The following is a 27,885-nucleotide window of genomic DNA, read 5'->3' as shown; positions in this document are numbered from 1 at the left end:
GTATTCCATTGTGTGTGTGTGTGTGTGTGTGTGTGTGTGTGTGTGTACACACACCATATCTTCTTTATCCGATCATCAGTTGCTGGACACTTAGGTTGGTTCCATGACTTGGCTATTGTGAATAATGCTGCGATGAACATAGGGGTGCATGGGACTTTGGGAATTGCTGATTTCAGGTTCTTAGGATAGATACCCAGTAGTGGGATGGCTGGGTCATAGGTATTTCTATTTTTAACTTTTTGAGAAATCTCCATACTGTTTTCCATAATGGCTGTACCAGTTTGCATTCTCACCAACAGTGTATGAGGGTTCCTTTTTCTCCACAGCCTCTCCAACATTTGTCACTCTTGGTTTTGGATATTTTTGCCATTCTAACAGGTGTAAGGTGATATCTTAGTGTAGTTTTGATTTGCATTTCCCTGATGACTAGTGATGATGAGCATCTTTTCATGTGTCTATTGGCCATCCGTATATCTTCTTTGGAGAAATGTCTGTTCATGTCCCCTGCCCATTTTTTGACTGGGTTGTTTGATTTTTTGTTGAGCTGTGTGAGTTCTTTATATTTTATGGAGATTAACCCTTTGTCGGATAAATAACTTATAAATATTTTTTCCCAATTAGTGGGCTGTTTTTTTGTTTCAGTCCTGTTTGCTCTTGCCATGAAGAAGTTCTTTAGTCTGATGAAGTCCCATTTGTTTATTCTTTCTATTGTTTCCCTCGTCTGAGGGGTTATGGTGTCCGAAAAGATTCTTTTGAAACTCATGTCAAAGAGTGTACTGCCTATATTCTCTTCTAGAAGACTTATTGTTTCAGGCCTAATCTTTAGGTCTTTGATCCATTTTGAGTTTATTTTAGTGAATGGTGAAAAAGAATAGTCAATTTTCATTCTTTTACATGTGGCTGTCCAGTTTTCCCAGCACCATTTGTTGAAGAGACTTTCTTTTCTCCACTGTAGGCCCTCAGCCCCTTAGTCAAAGATTAGCTGTCCATAGATAAGTAGTTTTATTTCTGGGCTTTGAATTCTGTTCCATTGATCTGTGGACCTGTTTTTCTACCAGTACCATGCTGTTTTGATTACCGTAGCTTTGTAGTATGCTTTGAAGTCAGGGATTGTGATGCCTCCAGCTTTGTTCTTCTTTCTCAGGATTGCTTTAGCAATTCGGGGTCTTTTGTTGCCCCATATGAATTTTAGGATTCTTTGTTCAATTTCTGTAAAGAATGTCATTGGGATTCTGATTGGGATAGCGTTGAATCTGCAGATTGCTTTAGGAAGTATGGACATTTTAACTATTTTTATTCTTCCAATCCATGTGCATGGAATGTCTTTCCATCTCTTTATGTCGTCATCGACTTCTTCCAAGAAAGTCTTGTAGTTTTCGTTGTATAGATCTTTCACTTCCTTGGTTAAATTTATCCCAAGGTATTTTACTCTTTTTGTTGCGATTGTGAATGGGATTGAGTTTTTGAGATCTTTTTCTGTTAGTTCATTGTTAGTGTAGAAATGCTACTGATTTATGTATGTTGATTTTATACCCTGCAACTTTGCTGTAGCTGTTGATTGTTTCTAATAGTTTTCCTACAGATTCTTTGGGGTTTTCTATATATAAGATCATGTCATCTGCAAACAGCAAGAGTTTTACTTCTTCATTGCCTATTTGGATTCCTTTTATTTCTTTTTCCTGCCGAATTTCTCTGGCCAACACCTCCAGTACTATGTCGAATAAGAGTGGTGAAAGTGGGCACCCTTGTCTTGTTCCTGTTCTGAGAGGGATGGGTTTCAGTTTTTATCTGTTGACTATGATGTTGGCTGTGTGTATGTCATATTTGGCGTTTATTATGTTGAGGAATTTTCCTTCTATACCTATTTTATTGAGGGTTTTTATCATAAATGGATGTTGGATCTTGTCAAATGCTTTCTCTGCATCTATTGAGATGATCATGTGGTTTTTGTTTCTCAATTTGTTAATGTAGTGAATCACGCTGATTGACTTGCGGATGTTGAACCATCCCTGTGTCCCTGGTATAAATCCCACTTGATCATGGTGTATAATCTTTTTGATGTATTGCTCTATTCGGTTTGCCAGAATTTTGTTGAGGATTTTTGCATCTATGTTCATCTGTGATATTGGCCTGTAGTTTTCCTTCTTTGTGCTGTCCTTGTCAGGTGTGGGGATCAGGGTGATGTTGGCTTCATAGAATGTGTTAGGGAGTGTTCCCTCTTCCTCAATTTTCTGGAATAGTTTGAGAAGGATAGGTATTAAATCTTCTTTGAATGTTTGGTAGAATTCTCCAGAGAAGCCGTCTGGTCCTGGACTCTTATTTTTGGGGAGGTTTTTGATTACTGTTTCTATTTCTTTACTTGTGATTGGTCTATTCAGATTCTCTATTTCTTCCTGATTCAGTTTGGGGAGGTTGCATGAGTCTAGGAATTTATCCATTTCTTCTAGGTTGTTCAATTTGTTGACATATAGTTTTTCATAGTATTCTCTTATGATCCTTTGTATTTCTTCAATATCTGTTGTGATTTCTCCTCTCTCATTTCTAATTTTATTTATTTGAGACTTCTCTCTTTTTTTCTTAGTGAGTCTGGCCAAGAGTTTATTGATTTTGTTAATTTTTTTGAAGAACCAACTCTTTGTTTCACTGATCCTTTCTACTGTCTTTTTTGTTTCAATATCATTTATTTCTGCTTTAATTTTTATTATTTCCCTCCTTCTACTGACTTTGGGCTTAGTTTGCTCTTCTTTTTCTAATTCTGTTAGGTGTTGTTTGAGGTTGTTCACGTAAGATTTTTCTTGCTTATTGAGGTGAGCCTGTATTGCAATGAATTTCCCTCTTAGGACTGCCTTTGCTGCGTCCCAAATAAGTTGGTATGGTGTGTTTTCATTTTCATTTGTCTCCAGATAATATTTGATTTCTTCTTTAATTTCTTCAATAATCCACTGTTTGTTCAGTAGCATGTCTAAATTTTCAATTTTTAAAATACATATTCCATGGGCTGGCCCCATGGCTGAGTGGTTAAATTCGCGCGCTCTGCTTTGGTGGCCGGGGCTCGCTGGTTCGGATCCTGGGAGTGGACATGGCACTGCTCGTTGGGCTACGTTGAGGTGGCGTCCCACATGCCACAACTGGAGGGACCCACAACTAAAATATACAACTATGTACTGAGGGGATTTGGGGAGAAAAAGCAGAAGAAGAAAAAAAAAAACAAAAAAGAAGATTGGCAACAGCTGTTAGCTCAGGTGCCAATCTTTAAAAAAATAATAACAATAAATAAAGAAAATACATATTCCAAACACTTTAGAAGACAGTCTGATTAAAAGTAAATAAATCTAAAATAAAAAAGTCACAAAAAGAATGCACATCATTTAAGGGTCAATACTGTGTGCACATTTTCTAAATAAGAACTGTGTTTTAACAAGCTCAGTTAGTCAATCATAACTGCTACAATGAATTAACGGAAGTCCACTAGTATAGTACAGATAAGATATTTACTATAAATACTAAGGCATATATTTCATTAACAAACTACGACAATTTAGAAAGAAGGATCTCTGAAATTGTTGGTTTGTTTTTATGTATACTTCAATCAACAAGTGCCTAAAATGATTTATGGCATTTCGAAGAAGGACATACAACACAGCAAGATATAGGAGATTGAACACTTAGGGGAAAAGTGAGGCAGAAAGAGAACAAGTAGCGTATGAAATGGAACCAGGACTGAGGTTACCAGGTAAAATGTACGACATCAAATCCTCAATATTTGCCAGAGAGTAGCACTTTTGGTTCCAAAAGATAACTAACTGGCCAGCAAACACCCTGGAAATCATCTCTGAAGTCCTCCCCTTCTTTCACCCAGCCCACCAGACGCTCTAAATTCCTAACAGTTCCTCCCGCATCCTCTGGATTGGTCCCCTTTCTTCAACCCCCTTTTCCTACCCTCTCTGTTTAGCTGACTTGTGCTGATCCTTATTGAAATCTTTCTTACTGCTTCCTAGATGGTTCAGACGTTTCCAATACTTGCTTCCAGAGCCTAGGGACTGTAGAGTATGTTCCCTACAATCGGCCTGGTACAGAGAAGGTACTCAAGTATTTGCCAAATGATGAAAGAACAAATGCATCAACATCTTTAACAACATTCTCACAGCAAATGTAGTGACACATTTCATAGATCAGTTTCTTATAACCACCATCAACACGGAGTGACTCAACAAGTCAAATGCCATATTAATAAATAAATTATTACTGACTTCACTAAATAACACCACAGAGGGCAAATGTGAATGTGGTGCAAGGTTATAACCGTCTGAAGGTTTGGTTGGCTTAGTTCAAGGAATAGTGGCTAAAACACAGAGAAAGAGAATATGGAGAAGAGGCTGACGGACAGGATCAGAGTACACGTGTGTGTCGGGTTTTGAGTTATAAATTCCTGGACATTTTCATATATTTCTTTGTCCAATTTTCTACGGTTTTTTTATCCACAGCTTTCAACAGAATCTCAAAGGAAACCTGAGATAACAAGGTCAAAAACCACTGAAAAGAAACTAATTAATGGTCTTTCCTTTACGTAATCTTCTGTAAATACTATTTCTCTCAATCAGTTTTTGCTCCATATTGAGTGACACTGAGTTTGTACTATACATCCTGACAAATACTACAGTATACTTCTATGAGGTTACCTGCTAAGCACAGAGACGCGGGATCAACAATTAGTGGGACTGTGGCAGGGGGAGGACAGACTTGACACTCTTTGTAAAAACAAAAGCAAAACAAGGCACTTAAGGTCATTTTACCCGCCCTCAGAAACAGCTGGCATTTCTGAAAGAATACTGCAGATAGTGCCTAGATTCACCAGAGATAACTGAGGATCTTAAAGATTATCCTCAAAAATTCTGGATCTAACTCTGAGATGGGGTGGGGGAATCAGAGCCGTATATGGTATACAGTATTGTGCAAAAAAAGTGAAATTACTTCTAGTAGCACCTGAAAGCATAATTCTGTCGTATTTTTCATTGATTATAATAACATTTTCTAAAACGTTATTTGTGACTTCAGATTTTAGTTCATCTAACGTTTGATTAAATTTTATTTCCAACACAAAAGTTCTAAAAGATACCTTAGAATAGCTGCCCACAAACTATTACAGTATATCCCTTGCTTTGTCAACTGCTTTAAAGATCAAGGAAACCTTTTGGAAACATACACTGGCACTCTGGACATGCTGACCCCAAACTCCTTTTCCATGGGACAAAGTAATCTGCAGTAATTTCAGCATCTGTAGGAAATACTTTAATTGAAACCACCTGTTACCCCACCACCCAATCCCTGCCAGTATTTTAGCATTTCCTTAAGTCTTTGTGTAGTATATTTTCTGCAAATACTCAGTTTTTTATCTAGCATTTCTTCACATTAACTTTCCCTCCTCTCCCACACTAAAACCACCTAAGGCTTATCACTGTGAATGACTGTTTCATGTTATACCACCTAAAGGATGTACCAACATTTACTAAACCATACGCCTGAACACCTTTCTAATATTACAACTACTGTGATCAAAGCTTTCTGCAAAGCTTTTGGAAAAAATGTTCACAATGTGTGCGCACCTGCATACACACACACACTCAAACAACATACCAGAATCACACAAAAACTGCATTAATATTTAACATCATTTGGATTAAAATAATGTTATATGCAAATATTAACATTTTTAGTCCCAAATGAAGCAGGGATCTCTTATTCAATTGAAAATTTCATATACTCATTATCAAAGATGAGCTAGTACCCACATCCATGGGAGGAAAGCCCTCCTTGAGGAATGGTACATTGTGATACAATCAGAGAACAGAAATCAAGTCATCATGTTCTGTATTTGCCACATCTTAGGAAACAATTCTTTGCTTATGAGCAGGGACACAAACTAGAAAATGATTCTTGATTTCAAGTTTCAAGGAGCAGTCTCTCTGGTTTACTGCAGGTACCCTAAAACACACATGTGACTATCTATAGCAGAAACATATCCCTATTTCCATACACTAGCCAACCTTAAGAAACACAGTGTACGATTCACTAAGAAAAAAACTGAAAAATGTACATGATACATAGCTCAGTATAAATCACCACTTGTAGTAGCAGAAGCAGGAGTAATAACTTACATTTACTGAGTGCTTACTATGTCTAGAAACATCAAATTTAATTTTCACAAACCCTCTATATAGGTATGATTACTCTCCCAATTAATAGATGAAGAAACAGGCTTAGAGTTCTACATTCAGTGTTCAAGGTCTCAGAGCTAGGATTCCATTTCCAAGATCGAGCTCTTCCCCACCGCATCATACTGTCTGTTTTCTTCCTAGCTACCTTATCTCTATTGAGAAATCTTCACCCAGCTTTCCACCTTTGCCCTTAAAATGTTTATAGTAGATGTTGGCAACATTCTCTGCAGTTACTTTCCAAATTGCCTAGTTTCAATTAGGAGCATTTCTACATACACAATGATCAACCTGCTAATATCTGGCTAATGATTACTATCTGGTTAACAAAATAAGCTTCTTTAAAAGAGACAGGAGTCAGGTTTAGTGTCTAAAATACTGAAGTTCAAACGGCTTGTCCAAAACTACCCAAAAGCCAATTTGGCTCTCAAATAGTTTTGCTTAGTGATATTAATATCACATGAACCAAATCTCTGGAGAGTTCTGAGGGTTTAATGTTCTTCAGAGTAGATAAAAAGATTTTTAAGTGAAGATCTATAAAATACATCGAGTTTACCTCCAGGCTTCACCATCATGCCATACCAAGCAGTCATACACAGGGCCAGGATCACTGTATTTTTTCTCAAAAGAATTTAGCAATTCCACTTGACTTTGAAGCTCCTCTTTGATTAGTTTATTTGCCTAATCAATCAGAAAATACATTAATATTAGCACATTTTGTACTCTTGAAAAGTTATATTAACATACAACCAAAGACACAGTGTGACTCAATAGTAAAGTCCTTTTACCCTGGAAAAACGTAAGAAAATTTTCTTGTTATATCTATGCAACTTGTAGTTCAATTTAATGAAGCCGATATTAATATGGTAAACATTTAAAAAATAATACTTATTTTACTCAATCTCTCATTCAGTCACTCTCACTCCACCTGCTTTGGGAAAGATACTGTGCTACACGTTGGTGCTATCATTTGGCCAAGATATGTTGGTCACATATCTTTAATCTGTATACAGTCACATGTTGCTTAACAAAGGGAATACGTTCTGAGAAACGCTCTGTTAGGCGATTTCATCATTGTGTGAACATCATGGAGGGTACTTACACAAACCTGGATGGCAGAGCCTGCTACACACCTAGACTCTATGGTACTAATCTTATGGGACCACTATCATATATGCAGCCCATTGTTGACCAAAAGGTCATTGTGTAGTGCATGACTAACTCATTTCCAAAAGTAGCTCTAAAATTGCCATAAAATAGGCTATCTACAGTCTTTTATATCAGGATTATTTCCATTTCAAATCTGTTTCTTAAGAACCCAAATAAATAATAGAAACCATGAATCACCTCTTCTAGAATTTGCCACATTAAATACATACTATATTCATGACCATGTACATATAAGCTGCTACTTAACCATTTGATCTATAAACATGAGAATTTCACATTCTTCAACCTAAGTATTAGTTTAACTACATACTACATTAGACTGCTCTACATTAACCTGAATAAAAATTTAATTTTCACATGTTCCAAAAGTCTTAAATTATGCTTTTTTATTTATTCAACATATTTAACATTTACTCCTCCTTAAAGAAACAATTATATCGACATGTTTGATACACAAAATAAAATAAAATGTACAATTAAATCTAGATCCCTCTTTTATAAAGTTAGCTGTATATGGGTAGCACCTGAAATCCTACATTTAATCTGTCTAATAAGAGGCTGAAACACAAATATTGATCTCATAGAAAATTATACAGCTGTTAAAAAAGGATGATGTACACAGATTAAGGAAATAAAAATTAAATATGCATATGGAGATACATACAAACCAGCAGTCCTGGGGAACTTTTAAAAATGCCTGCCTCCCTGAAAGGTTTTAATTTAATTCCTCTCTAGGGTGCAAGCACTGGCAGTTTCTAAAGCTCTTCAAGTGACTTTAATATGCAGCCAGGGATGAGAACCACTAAAACGATTCCATTTTTGATTAAGAAAAGGTAGATGCATACATAAAAGAAAAACCTAGAAAGATACACATCAAGCTGTTATCATCCTTGCGGGTGGCCTTGTGGAGCCCTTCATTTGCTACTTTATTACCCGTGCTGTCCAAAAGTTTCTGCAACTAGCACATATTTCTTTCATAATAAACCAAGGTGTAATTTTCATTTTATAAATTGATTTTAAAAAGTTTGATGGCTATTTAAGGATGTAGAACAATGGGTGCTCTCATATACTTCTTGTGGAAATAGGAATTGATACTACCACTTTATGACCTACCAAGAGACACCCACAAGAATCTTCAAAATAGCATTTCTTGTGATAGCCAAAATTGAAAAAAAAGTATCAATCTGCAGAATGGACACATCAACTGTGGTGCATCCATCACACTGCAACAAAAGTGAACAAACCACTTCAGCATCCCACACACATACGAATCTCACAAACACAACCTGAGTGAGACCACCCACACATGAAAGAACATACACTGCTTCCATTTTACAAAGTTCAAAACAGGCCAAATCATTCAACAGTGTTAGAAGTCAGGATGGTGGTGGCCTCTGGGTAGGAGGGAGGGAGCAAAGCTTAGGAAGAGGCACGAGAGGGAGTCTGGGTGCTGCTTATATTGGACAGTTCACTTGGTGATAAATCATGACTACAGACTTAGAATTTATGCACTTTTACATGTGTATTGTATGTTCACTACGAAGGTTTTAAAAGTTGATACATACATATCTAAATTGATTTCAGGATAAATAATAGACGAAAAATTAGTAAAATTAAACAACTTAAAACTTGTGAAAAAACACTTGATTAATTCTCTAAGGACTCTATGGTAATAGGACTATATGGTAATGTTTAAATAAAAGCGACTAGCACCAACTTGAGAAGGGCAATTGTTGGCAACATCAAATTCTTCCTGTTTTCTACAGGCTTCTGCAAGGGCCACTCTGTGAACAGGGTCCCAGATTTTTTCCTTCCGTTCTTTCTGCAAAGAGAAAAAAATTACCTTACAATGAGGTTGACAAATACTGGGTAAACAAATATGGGTAAACCCAGACAGTCATTTATATATGGACTTAGTTCTTATCAGCTGTGATGCTCCATAATTCTTACACAGAGGTTTAAAAAAAATCGTTTATAATCAAGTTGATAAAGCAATGGAACAATTATTGATTAGGTAATTCACTGCACCTAGGTTTTAAAAGAACAAGTTTACCACAGCACATTCAAACATATTTTTATACATCATGTGCCCCAATTTAAATCCTTCTCTTCTCTAAGAATGAATAATGCCATGTCAGATAAGTGACTGAATTCCCAGTCATTAAGTAGAGGCAAGTTCTGTATTCCGCACCCTTCCAGAACTGGGCAATGCCCTCAGCCAAGTGCAAGCAGAGGACAGGAGCGAGATTGCAGCTGCATTTTGATGGACATGCAGGCTTCCTCAATTTCCTCCCTCTCTAGCTTATTTTTTTCCAGCCTCTTTGACTTGATAGGGTTCTTTGTTACTGAAATTGTTACTTACCTTCATCTCCAGCGTCTTTAACCCATAGTGCCTCCCAATGGGAGTCTGCCAGTTAAAGAAATCCTTTCTAGTAAAACAATCAACTGAGCTGAGGAGGAGGTCTGCTTTAACCCAACCACTCTATATTTGCATTACTTTGTACCTTATCCACACAGTTGATTAAATTTAGTATAGTGCATAAAAATGCTGTCCTGTCTATGTGTATTTCAGCTTGAAATTTTAAAAATAAAATAGTATTCAATTAACGTTATGTGCATTATTATATTACTTATCCATTTGCTTTTGGGGCAGAATGACTGGAATCTGAAAAGTAAGATTACATCATATGTAATATACTGAGTAACTTATGGTTCATAGAGCCCTAGAGAAGCAAATAGCAATATTATGATTAGATGGAAGGGCCCACAGGTCTGACCCATCAGGCTCATTTTCAAGGATTATACCTTGTTTTCCAGCTGAAACCCTGAATCTGTGTCAGCTACTAGTGCTCCAGCAATCTTCTCCAGCAGCCCTGTCAAACATGGTAGCCACTAGCCCATGTTGTTATTTAAACTTAAACTTTAAAATATTACATAAAATTAAGATTTCAGTAACTGAGTCATACCAGCCACATTTCAAGTTCTCAATGACTACCTGTGACTAGTGGTATAATGAATAGATACTGAACATTTTGAACATTTCCGTCATCACTGAAAAAGGTCTACTGAATACCGCTGTTTCAAAGCAGGTCCCTTAACACTCAGTGTACAATTCTTATTCTCTAATGACAGACTTGTGTTTCCTATACTTCAGCTGCTTTAGGTCTGAGTAACCCTTTCCTTAACACTAAAGATGGCTAACTGGAAGCAAGAAGGCTAGTTAAACAGTAATAAAAATGTGGCAAATTATCATAAAAACTATAGGAACAGGAATAAACAAGGCAGTACGAACTTCAAGTTAACTGCCCTTAACCTTTTGAGGTAAAGTCCTTCAAAAATCCAATGAAAGCATACCCCATCTTCCAGAAAGACATAAAAACATAAAAATTTGAATATAATTTCAGGGTTTTCACAGATTCCCTAAGCTTATGCATGTACTGAAGATTAAGAACATTTCACTGAACAGAATCTTTCTTCAAGCAGTCATCATTTGAAACCCTTAGCCCCCCAAATAATTAAGAGTTAGTGAGATTTTGTATCTCACTAGATTGTACTAGACTGTACATTACCTGGATCCTTTCCTTGAGAGCCTTTGGATAGAAGTCATAGCCATTTTTTATGCCAATGTGATACCTGCCTGAGGGATTTATCCAACTCGCAGGAATCTGTAGGAAAGAAGTGAATTATTCTCTCATTAAATGCTTCCCAATTCCAATGATACACTACTAAGGAAAAAGATATCTTACTTTTATCCCAATGGCTCAACTTGGATGAGCAGGCTCACATATTAGAGCAATATTTTTAATATTCTAAGTTGCCACTTAATATTTCTCTGGCTCCTTTTTTCTCATCCACAAATAAGAGGGTTCAACTGGAATGCCTTTCATTGATACGATGCTTCATAGTTTATAAAGTGCTTTCAGCATGCGCTACCCCATTAAACCATGAAGATCTCTAGTTCCCAAGCATCAGCAACACCTCACCTACTGCTTCACCATTCTACTGCCCAGCAAGAGGGGAAACAAGTTACAGAGCCTCTCTACCCTTAAGATTTCCTGTTAAGAAAAAGAACTTCACTCTTGTCTATGACACAACAGGGATAATGCTTAGATATTAAGAAAGAGCTCTTTGAGTTCTTAAGAAAAAACTCCTATAAGATCATGTTAATTATATATAACATATAAGTCTTTTCAACTATCGCAAAGTATTTAAAAATAATACTTAAGCTTATAATTAAGAGAATGATGTAAAGAGTATGTCCAGTTTACAAATGGAGAAAGCAAAGAAGCAAAAAGAAATTATATTGCCTGCCCAAACAACAAGAAGGTGGAAAAGAAAACTGGAACCTAGTCTATCACGGAAACAAAAGTCCAGTGTAAAGGATATGGGATTTAAAGTCAGATAAACCTGGCTGTGAATCCAAACTCTATCACTAACTAGGTAGCACCCACAGGCTTCTACTTCCTGACGTGCAAGAGGAAGAAAATAATCCCTACCTTATGATTCTCATGAATAATAAAATGTACTGAACATCGACCAACTTGAAATGTCAATCAAGAAAATGTGGAGTATTCATATTCTTTGTAAGCACAGGACCCCCGATCATTAAAAACAGCTTTTAAATGTGCATGAGTTATGACATTGAACTATCAACCACTCAGAGTTGGGTGACTCATCACTTCTCACATATGCAATATCTTTAACTGACTCATCCCCACGTCCCTCATCAACTTATTCCCCAGGCAGGAAACCTCTGGATGAAATTTTCTCACAACTAAATAGAGGAAAACAATCATTCACAGGACTTCAAAGATCTACTCACTTTTTAAAAGCCTGCATATCAGTAATCATTTCTGAATCAATTAGATTTATGGAGTATATGAAATTTCAAATATGTTGGCATACAAATCAGTGCTTTTCATTCAAAACTTATCAACCTTCTTTAGAGAACAGGGATTCGTAACTGTAATATTCTTGCAACAGCCTGTGACATAACAACAATAATGAAGTGTTGCAACAACAAAAAGGTAGGTAGTCACCAACTGACAAATTCAAACAATATTTAATCAGGTGTCCCACTACACAGGTGGCTTTGTAACCCTAGGCTAGTGGTAATTTCTTTGTACAAAGAGATTATAAAAAGCTACGAAATGCCAAAGGATTAAATGGAATAACTAATTAAAATAACTGCAAAATAAACAACTGTTAACACATATTTAATCACAATTACTTAAGATATATGTAACATAATAGAAACAATCCAATAGACATAATTTATATTTAATTATAAATGAAACCAAAATCTGAAGGGTCTATCTCAAATCACTACAATGTAATTTCTCACAATAAAAGCAGACTAGTTATTTACAAAACTTAAACTAAAAAAATCAGAAAATAAAAGTTATTTATAATTATGGTTCTGCTCTCCAAACTTAACCAAATTAAAGTAAAGCTAACTTTACTCTATGAGGCAATTAGGGAATATGTCATTTTACATACTTGAATATTCTATACAAATGAAGTTATTTTTAGTCTCTTTAAGAATCAAAGCTTTATATTTAGACCATTTTAAGTTGATCCCTTTAAAATAGTTTTAATTACATGGAACTACAATATAATAAGACTGATTTTCATACGAGAAACAGAATCTCTTTAATTACTAATTACACCTCATTTCCTTGACTCTATCAAAGAAAAGATGGCTAACAAAGATTTTCTTAATGAGTCAAGTGTCATCAAAAGTGTTAATGTTTCATGAGGTAAAATCCTGTCCAGAGTTTTTCTGCCTGAAAATTCTATTTCCAATTTGTCAGCTTCCCGCACTGCCAGTTCACATGTACACTTTCCTTTAGCTGTCACTGCATCTATCTAGGGTGCTAAATCTGGCCAAGTCATTCATTGTGGCTGGACTTAACCATGTTTTAATATGCAAAGCTAAATATTGATGATTTAAAAAAATGACTTCAAGTTGAAAGTGGGAAAATTTAAGAAGCACTGTGCACCCTTCCAAAATGCTGCTAAAATCAGAATAAGGAAAAAGAAAAAAACCACATTGTGAAGGTTGCAAAGTAAAAGACACTAAAAATTAGTGGGGAAATTACAGAATTTTAATACATGGTGTTGAGACAACTGGATCTTCAGATGGGAAAAACAGATATAGGACACTTGTTTTGAACTAAGCATAAAATCAATTCCAGGTGAATTATAGAAAAATGAAAAGAAAAATGATGAAAGTTTTCAGAAAATAATATAGGCAAATATCTTCATAATCTTGGGGTTAGAAAATATTTCTTAAGACATGAAAAGCCCTAATCAAAGAAACAAAGATTGATACTACACTACATCAAACTTAAGAACTTCTATTCATCAAATGACATTGTTTGGAAAGTGAAAATATAAGTGCAGAATGGGAGAAGACACCACATGCACTCAAAGGACAGGCATTGAGAGCCTATAACAAATTCTGTGGATCAGTAAGAAAACAACAGACAACTCAGCGTAAAAAAAAAAAGGGCAAATAACTTGAACAGGCACTTCACAAAGAGGAAATGCAAATGTCTAAACAACACATGAAAAGGTGCTCAATCTGATCAGTAATTAGAGAAATGCAAACTAAAACCATAATGTGATACACTTAGATTCCTAGCATATTTGCAAAAATTAAAAAGCCTAAAAACACCAAGTACTAGTGCAACTGCTAAAGCACTCACACACTGCTAGTGGAAATGCATTTTAGTACAAACATCTGGACAAACTGGCGTCACTTAGTAAAGGAGCATCTCCACGACGCAGCAATTCCAGCCCTAGGTACACATCCTGGGGCTATCTAGACACATGTGCACAGGATATGGGCACAAGCACGCTCTCTAAAGGATTGTTAGTGACAGTCCCAAACTGGAAACAACTCAACTGTTGATGAGCAGAATGGAGAGAATGTGGTATATACACACCATGGCTACTGCACAGCTACGAGACTGAGCAAACCATCACCATATGCAGCATCACGGCTGAATCCCACGAATCGCACAAACCCCCAGGAAGAGAAGACGTAAAATGACACATAAGTAACTGATCACCAGTTTCTCAAGAAGGCCTAGGGCCAGCATCCTTAGAGAATGAGATTTCTGGAATGTTCAAAGCACTTAACTAGAACTAGATCTTAAACGGGGAGAAGAATTAGACATTAACCATCAGCAGTTTATGGGCTACTTGGAAGCAGGAGAAACAGAATATAGATATTTAATTCATTTTTAAAGCATGGTTAAGTCAAAGAAACTTGAAGACTTTACTGTGTTGCCTTCTGAAAACTGAAGAACTCTGAGAGATTCAACTAGCCAGGATCCCAGTGCCTAATAACATTATTCTGTTTAATAACTCCTGTAGCATCCTGAACACCTGCACATACTTGAACATGTGCATAAGTATGTTCTGTATGGATGGAGAAGGGAGCTAGAACCAAGAAGACTGGTGGAAAGTTTGTATGAGGAACAATTAGACTCCCGCTGCCCATCCCACATCCTGCACAAAGCTGACCAACCAGGCAACTTCCCCAACTTGAACCCGAGAGAAGGTGGGATGTCAACTTTCTGGAGAGGTTGACACAGCAGAGGGGAGAGAGGAGACGTAGTGGAGAGTCCTTAAGAAAGCTCCCCAGGCACCTTTCAAGGAGTGAGTCCCTGAATGCTGGTAGCCAGGCTTATCTCTCACTCTTCCCCACAACCCCAGGCCAAAAAGGCTAGGGTCCTCTTTGAGATAACTGGGCATCTCAATGGAAAAAAAAATATACTGTATACTGCTATCTTGGGGTCCTCCATGACAGTGTCATTATCCTGCAGTGAGACCCACATGGCAACACCCTGCACAAGCAGAAGCAGCTTCAATCACCTTTTATGTGCTTTGCTAAATAAGAGACGGCCAGGGATGACTAGATAGCTGAGGAAAAGCTCTCAAGTAAAAGGCAGAGCACAGGAAGAAGAGGAAGCAGAGGGAGGAGACGAGGAAGAGGGGAAGAAAGGGGAGGAGGGAGGACGGAGCAGTAGGTGAAGAAAAAAGGAGAGACGACAGGAGGAGGAGAATGGTAGGAAGGTGAGTACAAAGAGCAGGAAGAGAACAAAGATATAACTAGGGAAAAAATTTAAGACAATACTCTCACAGATAAAATGTAGACATGATAGAAAAATATGCTCTGAGTGAATACGAACAGACTTTTGCAATTAAAAATAACAGGCAAAATTTAATAAAATTCAATACAAGAGTTAGAAGAAAATGTTGAGACAATCTCAGAAATCTCTCAGGAAGGAAAACACAAACAAAAGCAATGAAGAAACAGTATAAATACATAAGAAAATTGGAGGAGCAACTCAAGAGGTCCAAGGTCCAATTAACAGGAGTTCCAGATAAAAGACAGCAAAAACAGTGGGAGGAAGTAGCCCAAGAGACAATATAAGAAAACGTCTCAGACATGAAGGATCTGAGAGCTAAACCCTCTTCTTCCAGTATTAATTCTACAGACAAAAATCTAACACTAGAAAAAAAAAATTCAAGAAACAAAAAGTATGAGCATGTTATTTAAAACTCTGAAGATAATATATCAAAGACTTAACCCTGGTGGAACAGAAATTAGGGGTGGAGGGAAGACAAGCACGATAGGGGACTGAACTTGTCTTGCTACAAGCTTTGTACAAGTATTTTAAACTACACAGACACGCTGAATACTATTAACAATTAAATTAAAAGCCCTCACTATATTAATGGGCTGAGAATATCTAATAGTAGAGCTAAAGAAATATGTCACCAGATTGAGAAAAGATATAAACAGCACTCTATCAATTTTCTGCTCTTATTCCACAGCCATGTATGTGATCCACAGGAGTCTACCTTCGAGCACTAGTGACATCAGGAGTGCATGTGGTTCAGCTAAAGCATGGGCTAGTACTGCCATTTAAAAACAAATGACCGAGGATAACACTCCATGAGGTTGTGAATCGGCCTGACTTGCTAGGAGCGCTCTCCACTTTCCCAGAGCACTGTAACTCACAGGAACCTCACATTTCTCTGTGAAACCTACTCCAGATAACAAGGGTGAGTCAAGGGGAAGACAGGCAAAACTCTAAAATAATTCAGGTGCCCAGAAACTCACTGCCCTGCAGTTTACAATCCTTTTTTTTTTTTTGAAGAAAAAGCACATGGTGTATTAGTCATCTTGACCTGCCATAAGAAAATACCATAGACTGGGAAGTTTAAACAACAGAAACTTATTTTCCCACAGTTCTGAAGGTGGGAGTACATGATCAGGGCTGGAGTCTGGTGAGACTCCCTTGCTGGTTTTCAGGCACAGCTTTCTCACTGTGACCTCAAAGGCAAAGACAGAGAAAGGAAGTTCTCCCCTACAAGGGTGCTAATCCCATCATGAGTGCCCCAGCCTCATGACCTCATCTAAGCCTAATCCTCCCTCGAAGCTCCCATCTGCAAATACCTTCACATTGGGCGTTAGGGCTTCAAAATATGAATTTTGGGGTCACACAAACATTCAGTCCATAACACATGGAAAAGGAAGCAAAACTTGGATATTAATGTCTGCTATCTGCCTGTGATAGGTAGATTCTAAGATGACCCACGCCCTTGTAAAGTCCTCTCCCCTCAGTAAAGGCAGGACCTTTGAATATAATGAGATATCATTCCTGTGATTGCATATTCCAAAGCTGAGGAGATTTTGCAGATGCAATTAAGGTCCCTAATCAGGTGACTGAGTTAATCAAAAGGGAGATTACCCTGGTGGGCCTGACCTAATCAGGTGAGCTCTTTAAAAAGAGACTGGTGCCATGCCCAAGGTCAGACAGATTCTCTTGCTGGTCTTGAAAAAGCAAGGTGTTATGAATTCTACAGCTGCAAGGAATGAATTCTCCCAAAAACCACATGAACTTGGAAGATGATCCTGAGCCTCAGATGAGACCATGGTCTCAAATCAATATACCTGATAGCAGTCTTATGAGACCCTGAGCAGAGAACCACAAAAAGTCTTGCCTGGACTCCTGACCCATAGAAACAGTGAGATAATCAATGGAAGATTATGTGGTTTTAAGCTGCTAAATTTGTGTTAATTTGTTATGCAGCACAGAAAACTAATATACTGCCATGAGAATCTTATCCAACAGACAATGCTTAAACATAATTCACATAGACAGTAACAGATAAGAAGAGTTAAATAGTTAAATACCGCTCTTTAGAAATCTAAATAATCACAAATTTATCTTCCAAACTAATCCTCCTTGTCGGTTTTTAAAGGTAAGAGTACCGAATCATAATCAAATTCTTGCCATCTAACAAACTCACTAGCTAATATCTCATGAACTGCTTTATGTTTGTTTTCTAATCATTGTTCACGTCAGCTTACCTCAGCCTTTCTATCAACTATGTGGAATAAGACAAAGCCAGCCACCAAAGTCCATAAATATTAATACTTACATATTTCACATTTAACTTCCCAGAAGGCACAGAAAAAGATGAAGGCAAAACTGACATCTGATGACTTTTCCCACCTTGTCATCCAAAACTTAATATTTTTAGAATTTGGCAACCATACTGAAAAAGTTATCCCAATTCTAAGCCCACTATCAAACAACAAAAACAATGACTTCTAACGTGGCCCTTAATGATCCAGACCTGCTGATATTCACGCCCTTGTAAAACCTCCTCCCTATAAGTGTGTGCGGGATTTACAGACTCCCTCCTAATGAAAAGAACGTGGCAGAAGTGATGGGCTGTCACTGCTAACAGTGATCTATAAAAAGACCATGGCCTCCATCTGGGGAGGCTCTCTTGGATTGCTCACCCTGGGGAAGACAGCTGCAGGTTGCGGGAGAGACCCGGGTGGGGAGGAACCAAGCCTGCCCATAACCACAGACTCCCCCACCCCAACTCTTTCCCACTCACTCTGAGCCTTCAGATGAAACCACAGTGCTGGCCAACAGTTAGCAAGCTCAGGAGAGACCCTGAACGAGAGGCACCAGCTAAGTCACAACCCGATTCCTCCCTCACAGAAACTGTGAGATGATAAATGTTTGTTGTTTTAAACCACAAGGTTCTGAGGTAATTTGTTATACAGCAACAGGTAACTAATACTCACCATACCACCAAATGTAAGCTAAAAAGATTAGATGCTTTGAGGTGACAGTACAAAAAAAAAAGAAAAAATTCAATAAAAAGATAAAAGCTCCAACCTTAAGCACTCTTCCTGAGAGACCAATAATTTCCCCGTCTTTTGGCTCTACTACTGTGGCAGTATTCACATCACCACTTCCTGTTGTGTCAATGATATCAATGATTTTTGGTTTTCCATCAGTTGTAACCTGAAAATTAAGAGACAATTAAAACATGAATTAGATATTTTAGTTTTTTATCCTTAAAGAAAGCAACACCAACCCGCATGTGTGCATATGTACACAAATGTAAAATATTCTATAAAATCTGCATTCATTTTAAAAAGAGAATTGAATTGTTTTAAACCAAAAGCCTGAAAAATACTAACAAGAAAATTTAATCATGGAAAACACCACAGAATCCTTCAAGTGGTTTCATATATTCAGTGAACAAATACTTACTGAGCATTTACTATGGGCCACACTCTGCTTTAGGTGCTGGGGCTAAGCAATAATCGATACACAAAAATCCCTGACCTTGGAGATCTTATGTCATATGGAGGCAATAAACAAATGAGTGAAATACATAACATGTCAGATGGTGATCATTACCATGGAGGAAAATTAAGCAGGGAAAGGAGACAGGTGGTACAGGGCTTTCAACTGTAACTAGGCTGGTCAAAGGTCTCACCGAGAAGGTAACATTTGAGAAAAGATCTGAAGAAGGGGAGCTTTGGGCTGGACAAATGAAAAACTTTAGGGGAAAATCGTTTAGTAACATTTCATTATTGGATGCCACACTAGTACTCAAACTTACTAAGTCCAAAGTTCAAACTTAACACTCAAACTTGTTCCTCTGCAGGCTTTGCCGCCTCAGGAAATCAACACACACCCAGATGCTCAAGCCAGAAACTTAAAAGCCCTTCCCTGACTCTTCAGTTTACTCCCATCAAATCTGCCAGGAAGTCCTCCTAATTCTACCTTTAAAACAGAGTTCGAATCCATTTGCTCTTGATTTTGACTCCCAGTATCCTGATCCTCTGCGCACCACCATCTCTTGCTTTCATAATGTGGACACTTCCGTACAGGTCTCCCAGCCTCCATTCTTGGCCCCCACACCAAGATCAACAGAAAAACAAGCTGTTATTACGCCACTCCTCCGCTTAACACCCTGCAGCGGATTCACCCAGCACTGGATATAAAAAGCCTTTGCCGGATCTGACTCTGGCCACTCCCAGTCTCTCCCAGCTCTAACCACATTGGCCTCCTTTCAATTCCTGGAACGTGCCACGTTTTTTCCTGCCTCACAACTTTTTGCACATGGTCCTTTTTCTTGGACTTCTCTGTCCCTTCAGTTGTTCCACAGGGGTTCCAATCTCATCCTTCAGTTTTCTATTAAAACAGCACCCCTTCAGGAGGCCTCCCTTAAGACCTCTGTTAAGAAGCGGCCATCCTAACCCTGATTAATCGTCTCACTGTACCTCGTTTCCGTCAGAGAACTGAATTTGTAATTATACAGTTAGGTGACCCCGTACCTATTTCTACTATGAAAAGATGAGCTCTGTAAAGGCAGTGACTGTGTCTATTTTATTCACCAAATTACCCCAAACCCAGCAGTGCCTGTTAAGTACTCAATACATACTTAACTACCGAATGATCAGACACTAATTATGTAGCAGTAAGACTGACTTTCCTGAGGTCCCGTTTCTGGCCAGCCCACAAACTTTCATTTGGGCCATGCTGACGGCTACAGCTAACAGTAATACCGTATTTCCTTATTGCTTTTGTGGGGAAAAATCATTTCTGGGCTAGCTTTGCAGAGGGAATTTGTAGCAATCAGCACATATGTACTGAGTTACCAGGAGGAATCAGGCACGGAGACACAGACCCCCTACCCCAAGAAAGAAATAGGAATGCAAAAATGCCAACAGCGTGAGAAGAGCACAAAGCCTTCGGACTCCTTTTCCACCTGGAGAATTCACTCTTTAAGATAAAGCTTAGTGTCTGTTTCTGAGTCTTCCCAGTCACATGCCCTTGTCCCCAACGCCAACTGCAGTGTCCTCAAAGCTCTGCAGTTAAGGTGAACGTGCAAGGAGGAGAGGGAAACTCACAGTGTGGAGGAAACACAGGTAGACATTTTTTTTTAGAAGGCAAAGCAAGAGGGTGGCTGGTGCACCCCAATCTCACATCACGTTGCCATCAAACGACCAGGGCTGACAGCTTTGTCAGGCACTGCACAGTTGTTATTTTCAGGTATGGTAATTCTTAAGTACATGTTTATTTCTTGGGGGCTGTCTACACTAGTAACAAGTAATTCTAATATACTCAGAAAGCTCAAAATCATAATTTAAAAACATCACAGTGGAAATCATACCAAACCCTGATAAGATTATAGTAAAACTTAAATCAGATACTGATTTTAAAGGGACCGGCTAAGTATCTTCAAGAATAAAATAAAATGAAAATAAAGTAATGAAGGAAAATGTAAGAAAATCTACCAAGATAAAAATGAAGATTAAAAGGACGTTAACAGTCTCCTATAAAGTTAAAACTAGCTAGATCATGTACTAAGAATACAGGAAAATAATCTATTTGTAAATGTATTCCAAATAAGTACATAATTTGAAAGAGACATCGTAGTGCTAAGAGCACAGATCCATTATCTTCATCTCATTCAGTGAGCAACTTCAGTGAATCGAGATCAAGAATCACAAGAGATCACTAACAAGTCAGACACAGATCCCTCTCATTAGAAGCCTCATTATCAGTATGTGAGCAAAGAAGAAAGCCTAATGAGATTTAGTGGCTTATTTACCGTCTACTATTGCCACAAGCTTTATTACTAGGATCTCTCTCTCCCTCTCGTTAAAAATTCTTCTATGTGTAATTTTCTATCCATGCACTTCTTACTTCACCACTAGGTAAAGGCAACCACTCCACTGGAGATAATAAGACAAAAGAGGGAATTTGGGGTTAGGAAGGAGAGGTTTTAAAAAATGCAAACCAGCTGAGAATGTTGGAATGGAACTCTGAGAGAAGGAAAGGAGGACACTGAACTGCTACCATTAGAACTACACCCCTCACCTTTCAAGAGGGGAGGCATCACATGGAGGGAGGGACTGAAGGCAGGGACAATTATAATGAGTAAAGCTAAGGTAATAAGCCCTGCGTACTGGGTGAGAGACTGAGAAATGCTTACCAGGCGATGCTGGCTGGACAAAACAAAAACTGCCCACAGTTCTCCCCCATGGTCAGCAATCTAAGTTACTTTGTGTCTCTACTGAAACAGTTATGGTGGAGGAGTTGGTGAGGGTTGGGAGCTACCCACTAAACATTTGTGGAGGACCAGAACAAAAGGAGGGAAGTTAGCAAATTATCCTAAACAAAACAAAGGGAAGATATAAGTACTTAACTTGAAATCTCAGGGACGATACCAGAACTATTCTTTTAAGCAAAGGAAGATACTTCATAAACACTGTTAAATGACTATCATTCTGAGAACATAACGATGAATGAATAAAACAGGCTTTGCTTTCAGAAAGCTTACAATCCAGTTGGGAAGAGAGACAAGTAAAGAGATAACTGTAGTGTATAAATACTAAATAATGCAATAAATACTAACGGTAAGGACAGTATCTATGAAAGCATGGAAGAATACAAACCCAGCTTGGGAGAATCAGGGAAGGTAACTGAAGGAAAGGAAAGAAAAAGTAAAATTAATTGATAGTACCCTCTATCAGCGACCAATTAGATATCTATGATACTTAGTGAACTTTTATATATTAGTGAATGTAAAAATAGAAAGATTTTTATAGGACTACTTGTACCCTCCTTCCCCAAACCATTTTTTCTCTATGAGGAAATTATGTACATTATGCACATCTATACATTTTTTCCATTCAGCAAAAATATTTAACATTGTGACATTTTATACAAAATAAATTTGGATATATGCTTTCAAGGAATTTTAACTTAACCAGGAAAAATGTATGTGAACAGAAATACAAAAATGAAACATTTTAAGTGCTACAGGGGGTATGAACAAATTGCTATGAGAGCAAAGAGGGGAAAAAAAAGAACTGTTAGCCCGAGTTGGGCCTTCTTCGCCGTTGAACCCCCAGGTCCTCGCACAACAACCGGGACATACACACCAATACATGGTGGGGGATAACTTAAATCAGCAGATATCCCAGAAGGTAATGGTGTCAAGACCCAGCCGGGACTTAAAGGATTAAGCAGGAGTTTACAGGTGATTGAAGGCAGCTTGCTGGCAGATTAAACTCCACGTGCAAAGGCAGGTGTTGAGGAAAGACCCGAATCATTTGAGTGAATGGAAAAGAATGAAATGTTGAAGGCAGACGCACCGGGCAAATGGTGGGTGGGGGTGGAGTGGATATGGACAGAGGAAATAGTGAGAAGAGAACTAAGGCTACATGAGGAGGTGGAGTGGGGATGCTGAAGGGCCATACAAAGTTCAAATTTTGGGATTTTTTATGCAAAGGCAACTGGGATGCTAAAATAGTTTTGTCTCCTATTAAACAAGGCTGTAATGGAAGGTTTTTTTTTTTTAAGGAAAATAACTTTGGCAATGTGACAGATGGATCAATGTGAAGCAAGACTGGTGGCAGGGAGACCCATGGCTTACTGCCTATTTATTTCCAGGTCCAGTCCAAGCCCCAGCTCTGGTCTGTGAAGCCTGACTGGTCCAGCTCTGGCTGGTCCCCTGATCAATCTCTGTAACAGTGACAGTCTGCAGGACTACATCATCTTTTAATACAACATCAGGCACCTGGCATGTGCCTGAATATTTGCTGAGGAAAGAGTTAATCACTTACGTAATTATCACTCCTCTCACGCTGTCCACCCTCCACTTTTAACAAACCCACACAGCTGTCACAGGAGAATAGGGCCCAAGGCAGTTACCAAAGAAGGAGACAACCCAATGCGTTCTTCAAAGTTTCCACTCGTGCCTCTAGTCCTCTACTCAGACCCCATCTGGCTTTCTCAAGGTCCAGTTCGGCCTCCTCTTCCTCCTATTTCCTTCTTTCCTTCCTTTTATTTCTAACCACCACAATCTTATGGTAATGTATGCATAGATCTACAAAATAAATTTGTTAAAGGTAAGGGGGGGAAAAAAACCTTAAAAATTCACTCATGTTTGCAAACCATTACTGAATTTTCTTTTGGCTGGCTGTGTTTAGGTCACTCTCTCTGAGTTACAGGTACAAGAATTGTTTTCATTTTACTTCAATATTTTATTGCTCAAACATTTGTTGTTACATGCAAATATCTAATGCATATTCATATTTATCCTTCAGCTAGTGATTTAAGATGCAACATAAACTCCTACTAAACATCCCTGCTTTAAAAAACTAGTGTCTATTTAACACTTTTCTTGAGCATTTTAAAAAGTTACATGTAACTGATCTCAATCAATTTTCATAGCAACACAGTGGGATGAGAATTACTGTTACTTTCAGAATGTAACGGAATAACGTGATAAGCAGATATGGGAAATTCCACAAGACCATTTTTACTGAGACAGTACTCCTCCAAACTCTTCTGATCCTCTCATTATCCTGACAAAAGAACCAGTGAACCACTTACTGTTCTCCTCCCACCTACCCCTATAAAAAGTAAACGTACACCACGACAGAACGGAAACCATTACTACTCTGTAATAAAGGCTCCATGAGGTGATAGCTGTCTCTGTTGTAAGTCTTCCGAGCTATTAATACAACACCTGTACCACTAAGCTACCAGGAGGGACCTCATCACTAGCTCCTCTTGATTCACCACAGCTGCCTGGCAGGACCACCATAAGGGGTGCTGTACTCCAGAGTCCTGTTGCAGAATGAAGAGGAGGCGGCAAGATTTCGAGAGATTCTACACAGTCAGGAGACTGGTTCCCTTCCTACCCCGCATTACATTCTAACTTCCAAAATGCTACCTCAAGCATTAGAGAGCACAATAAGGGATCCAGAGGGAGAGGCTTGTGGAGAGGAATAGAATTATTAAACTTCAGCGTTTAGTATAGAAAGGCAGGTAAGATACACAGATGAAGAACTCATACAAGGAAGAGATCAGCATACAGTAGGATTGGCCAGGTTAGACATTGGGAGATGGATCTTGAACAACGGTGAAATTTTATTACTGGATTTCAGTAAAAGGCTAAGGCTAAATTTACAAAAGTCAAACTTTGAAGATTTTAAGCGGAATACCTTTGAGAGATTTTTAAAAATTACCTTTCAGTATTACCTTCTGACCAAATGATTTGAAAGGTGCCTAAGGCAAACTAAATAATTTTTAAAAATCGTAAAGTATGTTGTCTTATACTTTGAGGCTAAAAAAATACCGAAGCATAATTTAATAAAGTCTGCAGAGTTCGCCAAAAAAACTAAATTGGGTCCTTCTTATGTCAAAGACTAAGCCATGCGTTTCAATGACCCTAAACAAGTACACTGCAGAAGACGGTTTAAAAATAGAATGCATAAAACTACCAGAGGAAACAATTCCGGAAGTTGACCGAGTTATCTTCATGAAACCCGGCTTTCGTGTTTAAAGATATAAGAATTCTTCCCCCAACCAAATCTCTCGAACGACAGCCATAAAAATGAAGCCCTAATAGGTCATTTGTCCCCTCGCTATTTCCTCCCCACCCCACCCCCCTACAAATACCAAAAACTGTAAAATCTTCATTTGAAAATAGCAGGCACGGGTCGGTGCCCGAGACACGAGGGACCTGCGGAGGAAGGCGGTGTGGAGGGAAAGCGCCCGAGGGTCCAGGCCTGGCAGAGCCTGGGCAGGAACGGGCTTCCCGGGCGAAACGCGGACCCAGGCGCCCCGGCCAGCCGCGCCAGGCACGCCGCTTTGTCTGGGCCGGGATCACGGCCCAGACGAGCCCCGCGCCCGCCCTGCCCTCCGCCGCCTCCCGGTGCCCGGCTCCCGCTCGGCCACAGAGCGGGCTTCGGCCTGAGGGCTCGGAAGCCGCGTTCCTTCGGTGTCCCCGGCCGCCCGCCAGCTGCCCGCGCCCCGCGCCCGGGCCCTCAGCGGCTGCCGCACCTGCATGCCCGGAGCCCCGGGGTCGACCCCCGTGTCCAGGACGGCGATGAGCACCCCTCGCCCGTCATATTCCGGGTAGCGACAGAGGAAGGAGGCGGCCCCGGTCTCTTTCTTCGGGAGCAGGCCGTGGAAGGGGAAGGGCTCCTCAGTCGCGGCGGTGGCCATGGACGCAAGCTGGAGGACGAGGAAGAGGCAAACTGCCAGGCTGCGCGCGGACGAGCTGCCGGAGGACACCCCGGCGGCCGCGGGCCTGGGCGGGGGCGAGGGGCGGGGCCTGCCGCCAGCCAATCCCGGACCGCCAGGGCGAGGCGGCCAATCGCGTGCTGCTACGTAAGCCTTGGGCGCCGCTCTCAGGAGCCGAGCCGGAGTGTTGCCCGGGCCGCAGAGAAAGAGGCGGAGTCTGAGACACTGCTCGAGGGTTCGGTTCGGGAACCTGGGGTCTTAAAGAGACCCGCACTTGCGCTTTTCGGGAGAGAGCCGGCCTCCAAGCCAAGGGTCAGTGTGTCCCGGGCCGAAACTCTCCGAGGGACGGGGAAGGCATGGGCCGCCAACCTGGAGTAGCGGGAACAACCGCCGCTGGCAAGCGATGGTTTCCTAACTTGAGGTTGTGGACGAAACTTTTCGGTCCGCTGCTGCAGCAGGAGCCCCAGCTGACCCGAGGGAAGGGGCCGACTCACGCACCCTACCCGCCTGGGAGTCGTGGGATGTTGGCGAAACGCCCTGACATAAATTTTCGAAAGAGCGTTCTTTGATTCAATGCTGTAGGGTTTGTGTTCCCCTGCCGGTCTCGAGTGTGCCCCTTTGATGGGGGCTGGAGAGGAACAGGGTTGGGACGGGCCAGGGCTCCAGTCAACAGGAAGTGGGTTGTTGACGATTCAGTCGGCCTTGTAACCAGTAAAAAGTATGAGCCTGAAGTGGGCCCTTCCTATCCTCATTGCTTACCCTTGTCTTCCGGGATTGCTGAAAAACTTTTTTTTCTTTAAATTGAAGTTCCTGGTTGCTCCTTGAGGGCCTCCGCTCAATTATCTAGTCATACACTGCAGTTTTTCAGATTTACAGTGGCGGCTATCAGTTGCTGCATGCTGCACTAGTGGCCTTTTAGTGATTTTGATGTCTGTATTCATGCCAGGATAATCTTAGTCTTTTTGTGTGTGTGCCAGAGACCCCTTTGCCAATCTGGTGAAGCTTACAGACCCCTTCTCAGAGCAATGTTTTTAAACGCATAAAATGAAGTACATGATTATAAAGGAAATTATGTTGAAATATGGTTATCAAAATATTAAAAGCAACTTTGTTATATAGCAATAGTTTTGTATTTCTGTGTGTATATAGTAGTATGTGTGCTTTTTGTATTAAAAGGAGCTCGCACTAAATCTAATCAGCTTCCATAATTTCAAAATAGTGAAGAGCATAAATGATATTTTGAGATATCTGCAACAGCTGTACATTATAGTACCTGATTTTTATTGGTGACAAAGTAACAAACATTAACTGCTAATACTAGTCTGGTTATTGCCTACATCCTTAATTGAAGGGAACATTTAATTAAGAAGTTAGTGAAAATAAAGATGTGTTTTTTTTCCTACACAAGTTTTGAACCCCTCGGATTCTCTCATGGACCCCAGGTTAAGAATGCCTGATGTAAAGGGAAGTCCTATGTCGACCAGATTGCAATACACAGGATTTAAGAGATCCTCTGTGAAGTCTCAAATGTTACTATCATGGCTGTGCAGTGGTTTTAATTGATTACTTGGCCATTTATTCATAAGTCTTAGAGAAGCCTGTTCCCTTTAGTGGAGAGGAAAAGGAGAATAGTTGTTTTCCTTTCTATTCCCAACTGTGTTTATGTTACCCCTAGACAAGAACTTCAAATTGACGAGAAGAAAAGAGAAAGACAAACTCTCAGAAGATACTCAATGTAGAGCTTATAGTGACAGAATGGAATAGCTCCCAGTTTCAAATGAACCTTAGTCCAATCACTTCATTTTACAGATGAAGAAACAAAGGTAGACAGGTTAACTGACTCCCGTGGGTCACGAAACCACTTAGTTAAAAAGCTGGATTTCTGTTCTCACAGTATTTTCTAGCATGCCAATTGTGCTCCCTTGCCAAAGTATCCAATGATTGGGTTGGGAATGAACTGTTCATTATGAAACCAAGTGGCGGGCTTTAATTTTATTAGACTCCTGTAACAGTGTTCTTCAAAATTTTTTTTGCTTACGGATTCCATAAAAATGTTTTAGAAAAATTATGTATCCTCTTGTACAGTTTTAAGATAACATTTGAAATTTGTCATCATAAGC

At 39.4% G+C, this 27,885-nt stretch overlaps 1 protein-coding gene across 4 annotated transcripts in view; it reads right to left on the bottom strand.

The window, feature by feature from the left end:
* TPP2 (tripeptidyl peptidase 2) overlaps nucleotides 1-26,880 on the bottom strand; it is a 76,347-nt gene extending 49,467 nt beyond the window's left edge. For all 4 annotated transcript variants that reach the window (XR_011506643.1, XR_011506644.1, XM_014839439.3 and 1 more), the window contains exons 1-5: nucleotides 25,583-26,880; nucleotides 18,602-18,730; nucleotides 10,952-11,047; nucleotides 9,100-9,204; nucleotides 6,769-6,893 (exon numbers count right to left, since the gene is read on the bottom strand). Coding sequence is in view for 2 of the 4 variants with exons in the window: in XM_014839439.3 (XP_014694925.1) it covers nucleotides 6,769-6,893; nucleotides 9,100-9,204; nucleotides 10,952-11,047; nucleotides 18,602-18,730; nucleotides 25,583-25,747 (620 nt within the window). In the remaining 2 variants the exon portion in view is untranslated. The remainder of the gene's footprint in view (nucleotides 1-6,768; nucleotides 6,894-9,099; nucleotides 9,205-10,951; nucleotides 11,048-18,601; nucleotides 18,731-25,582) is intronic.
* Nucleotides 26,881-27,885: the final 1,005 nt, after the last annotated feature.

Source organism: Equus asinus, chromosome 11, assembly GCF_041296235.1.
Source record: "Equus asinus isolate D_3611 breed Donkey chromosome 11, EquAss-T2T_v2, whole genome shotgun sequence".
Taxonomy (NCBI): Eukaryota; Metazoa; Chordata; class Mammalia; order Perissodactyla; family Equidae; genus Equus; species Equus asinus.
Note: the sequence above shows the minus strand (reverse complement) of the source record. Positions and strands in the feature narration are given on the sequence as shown.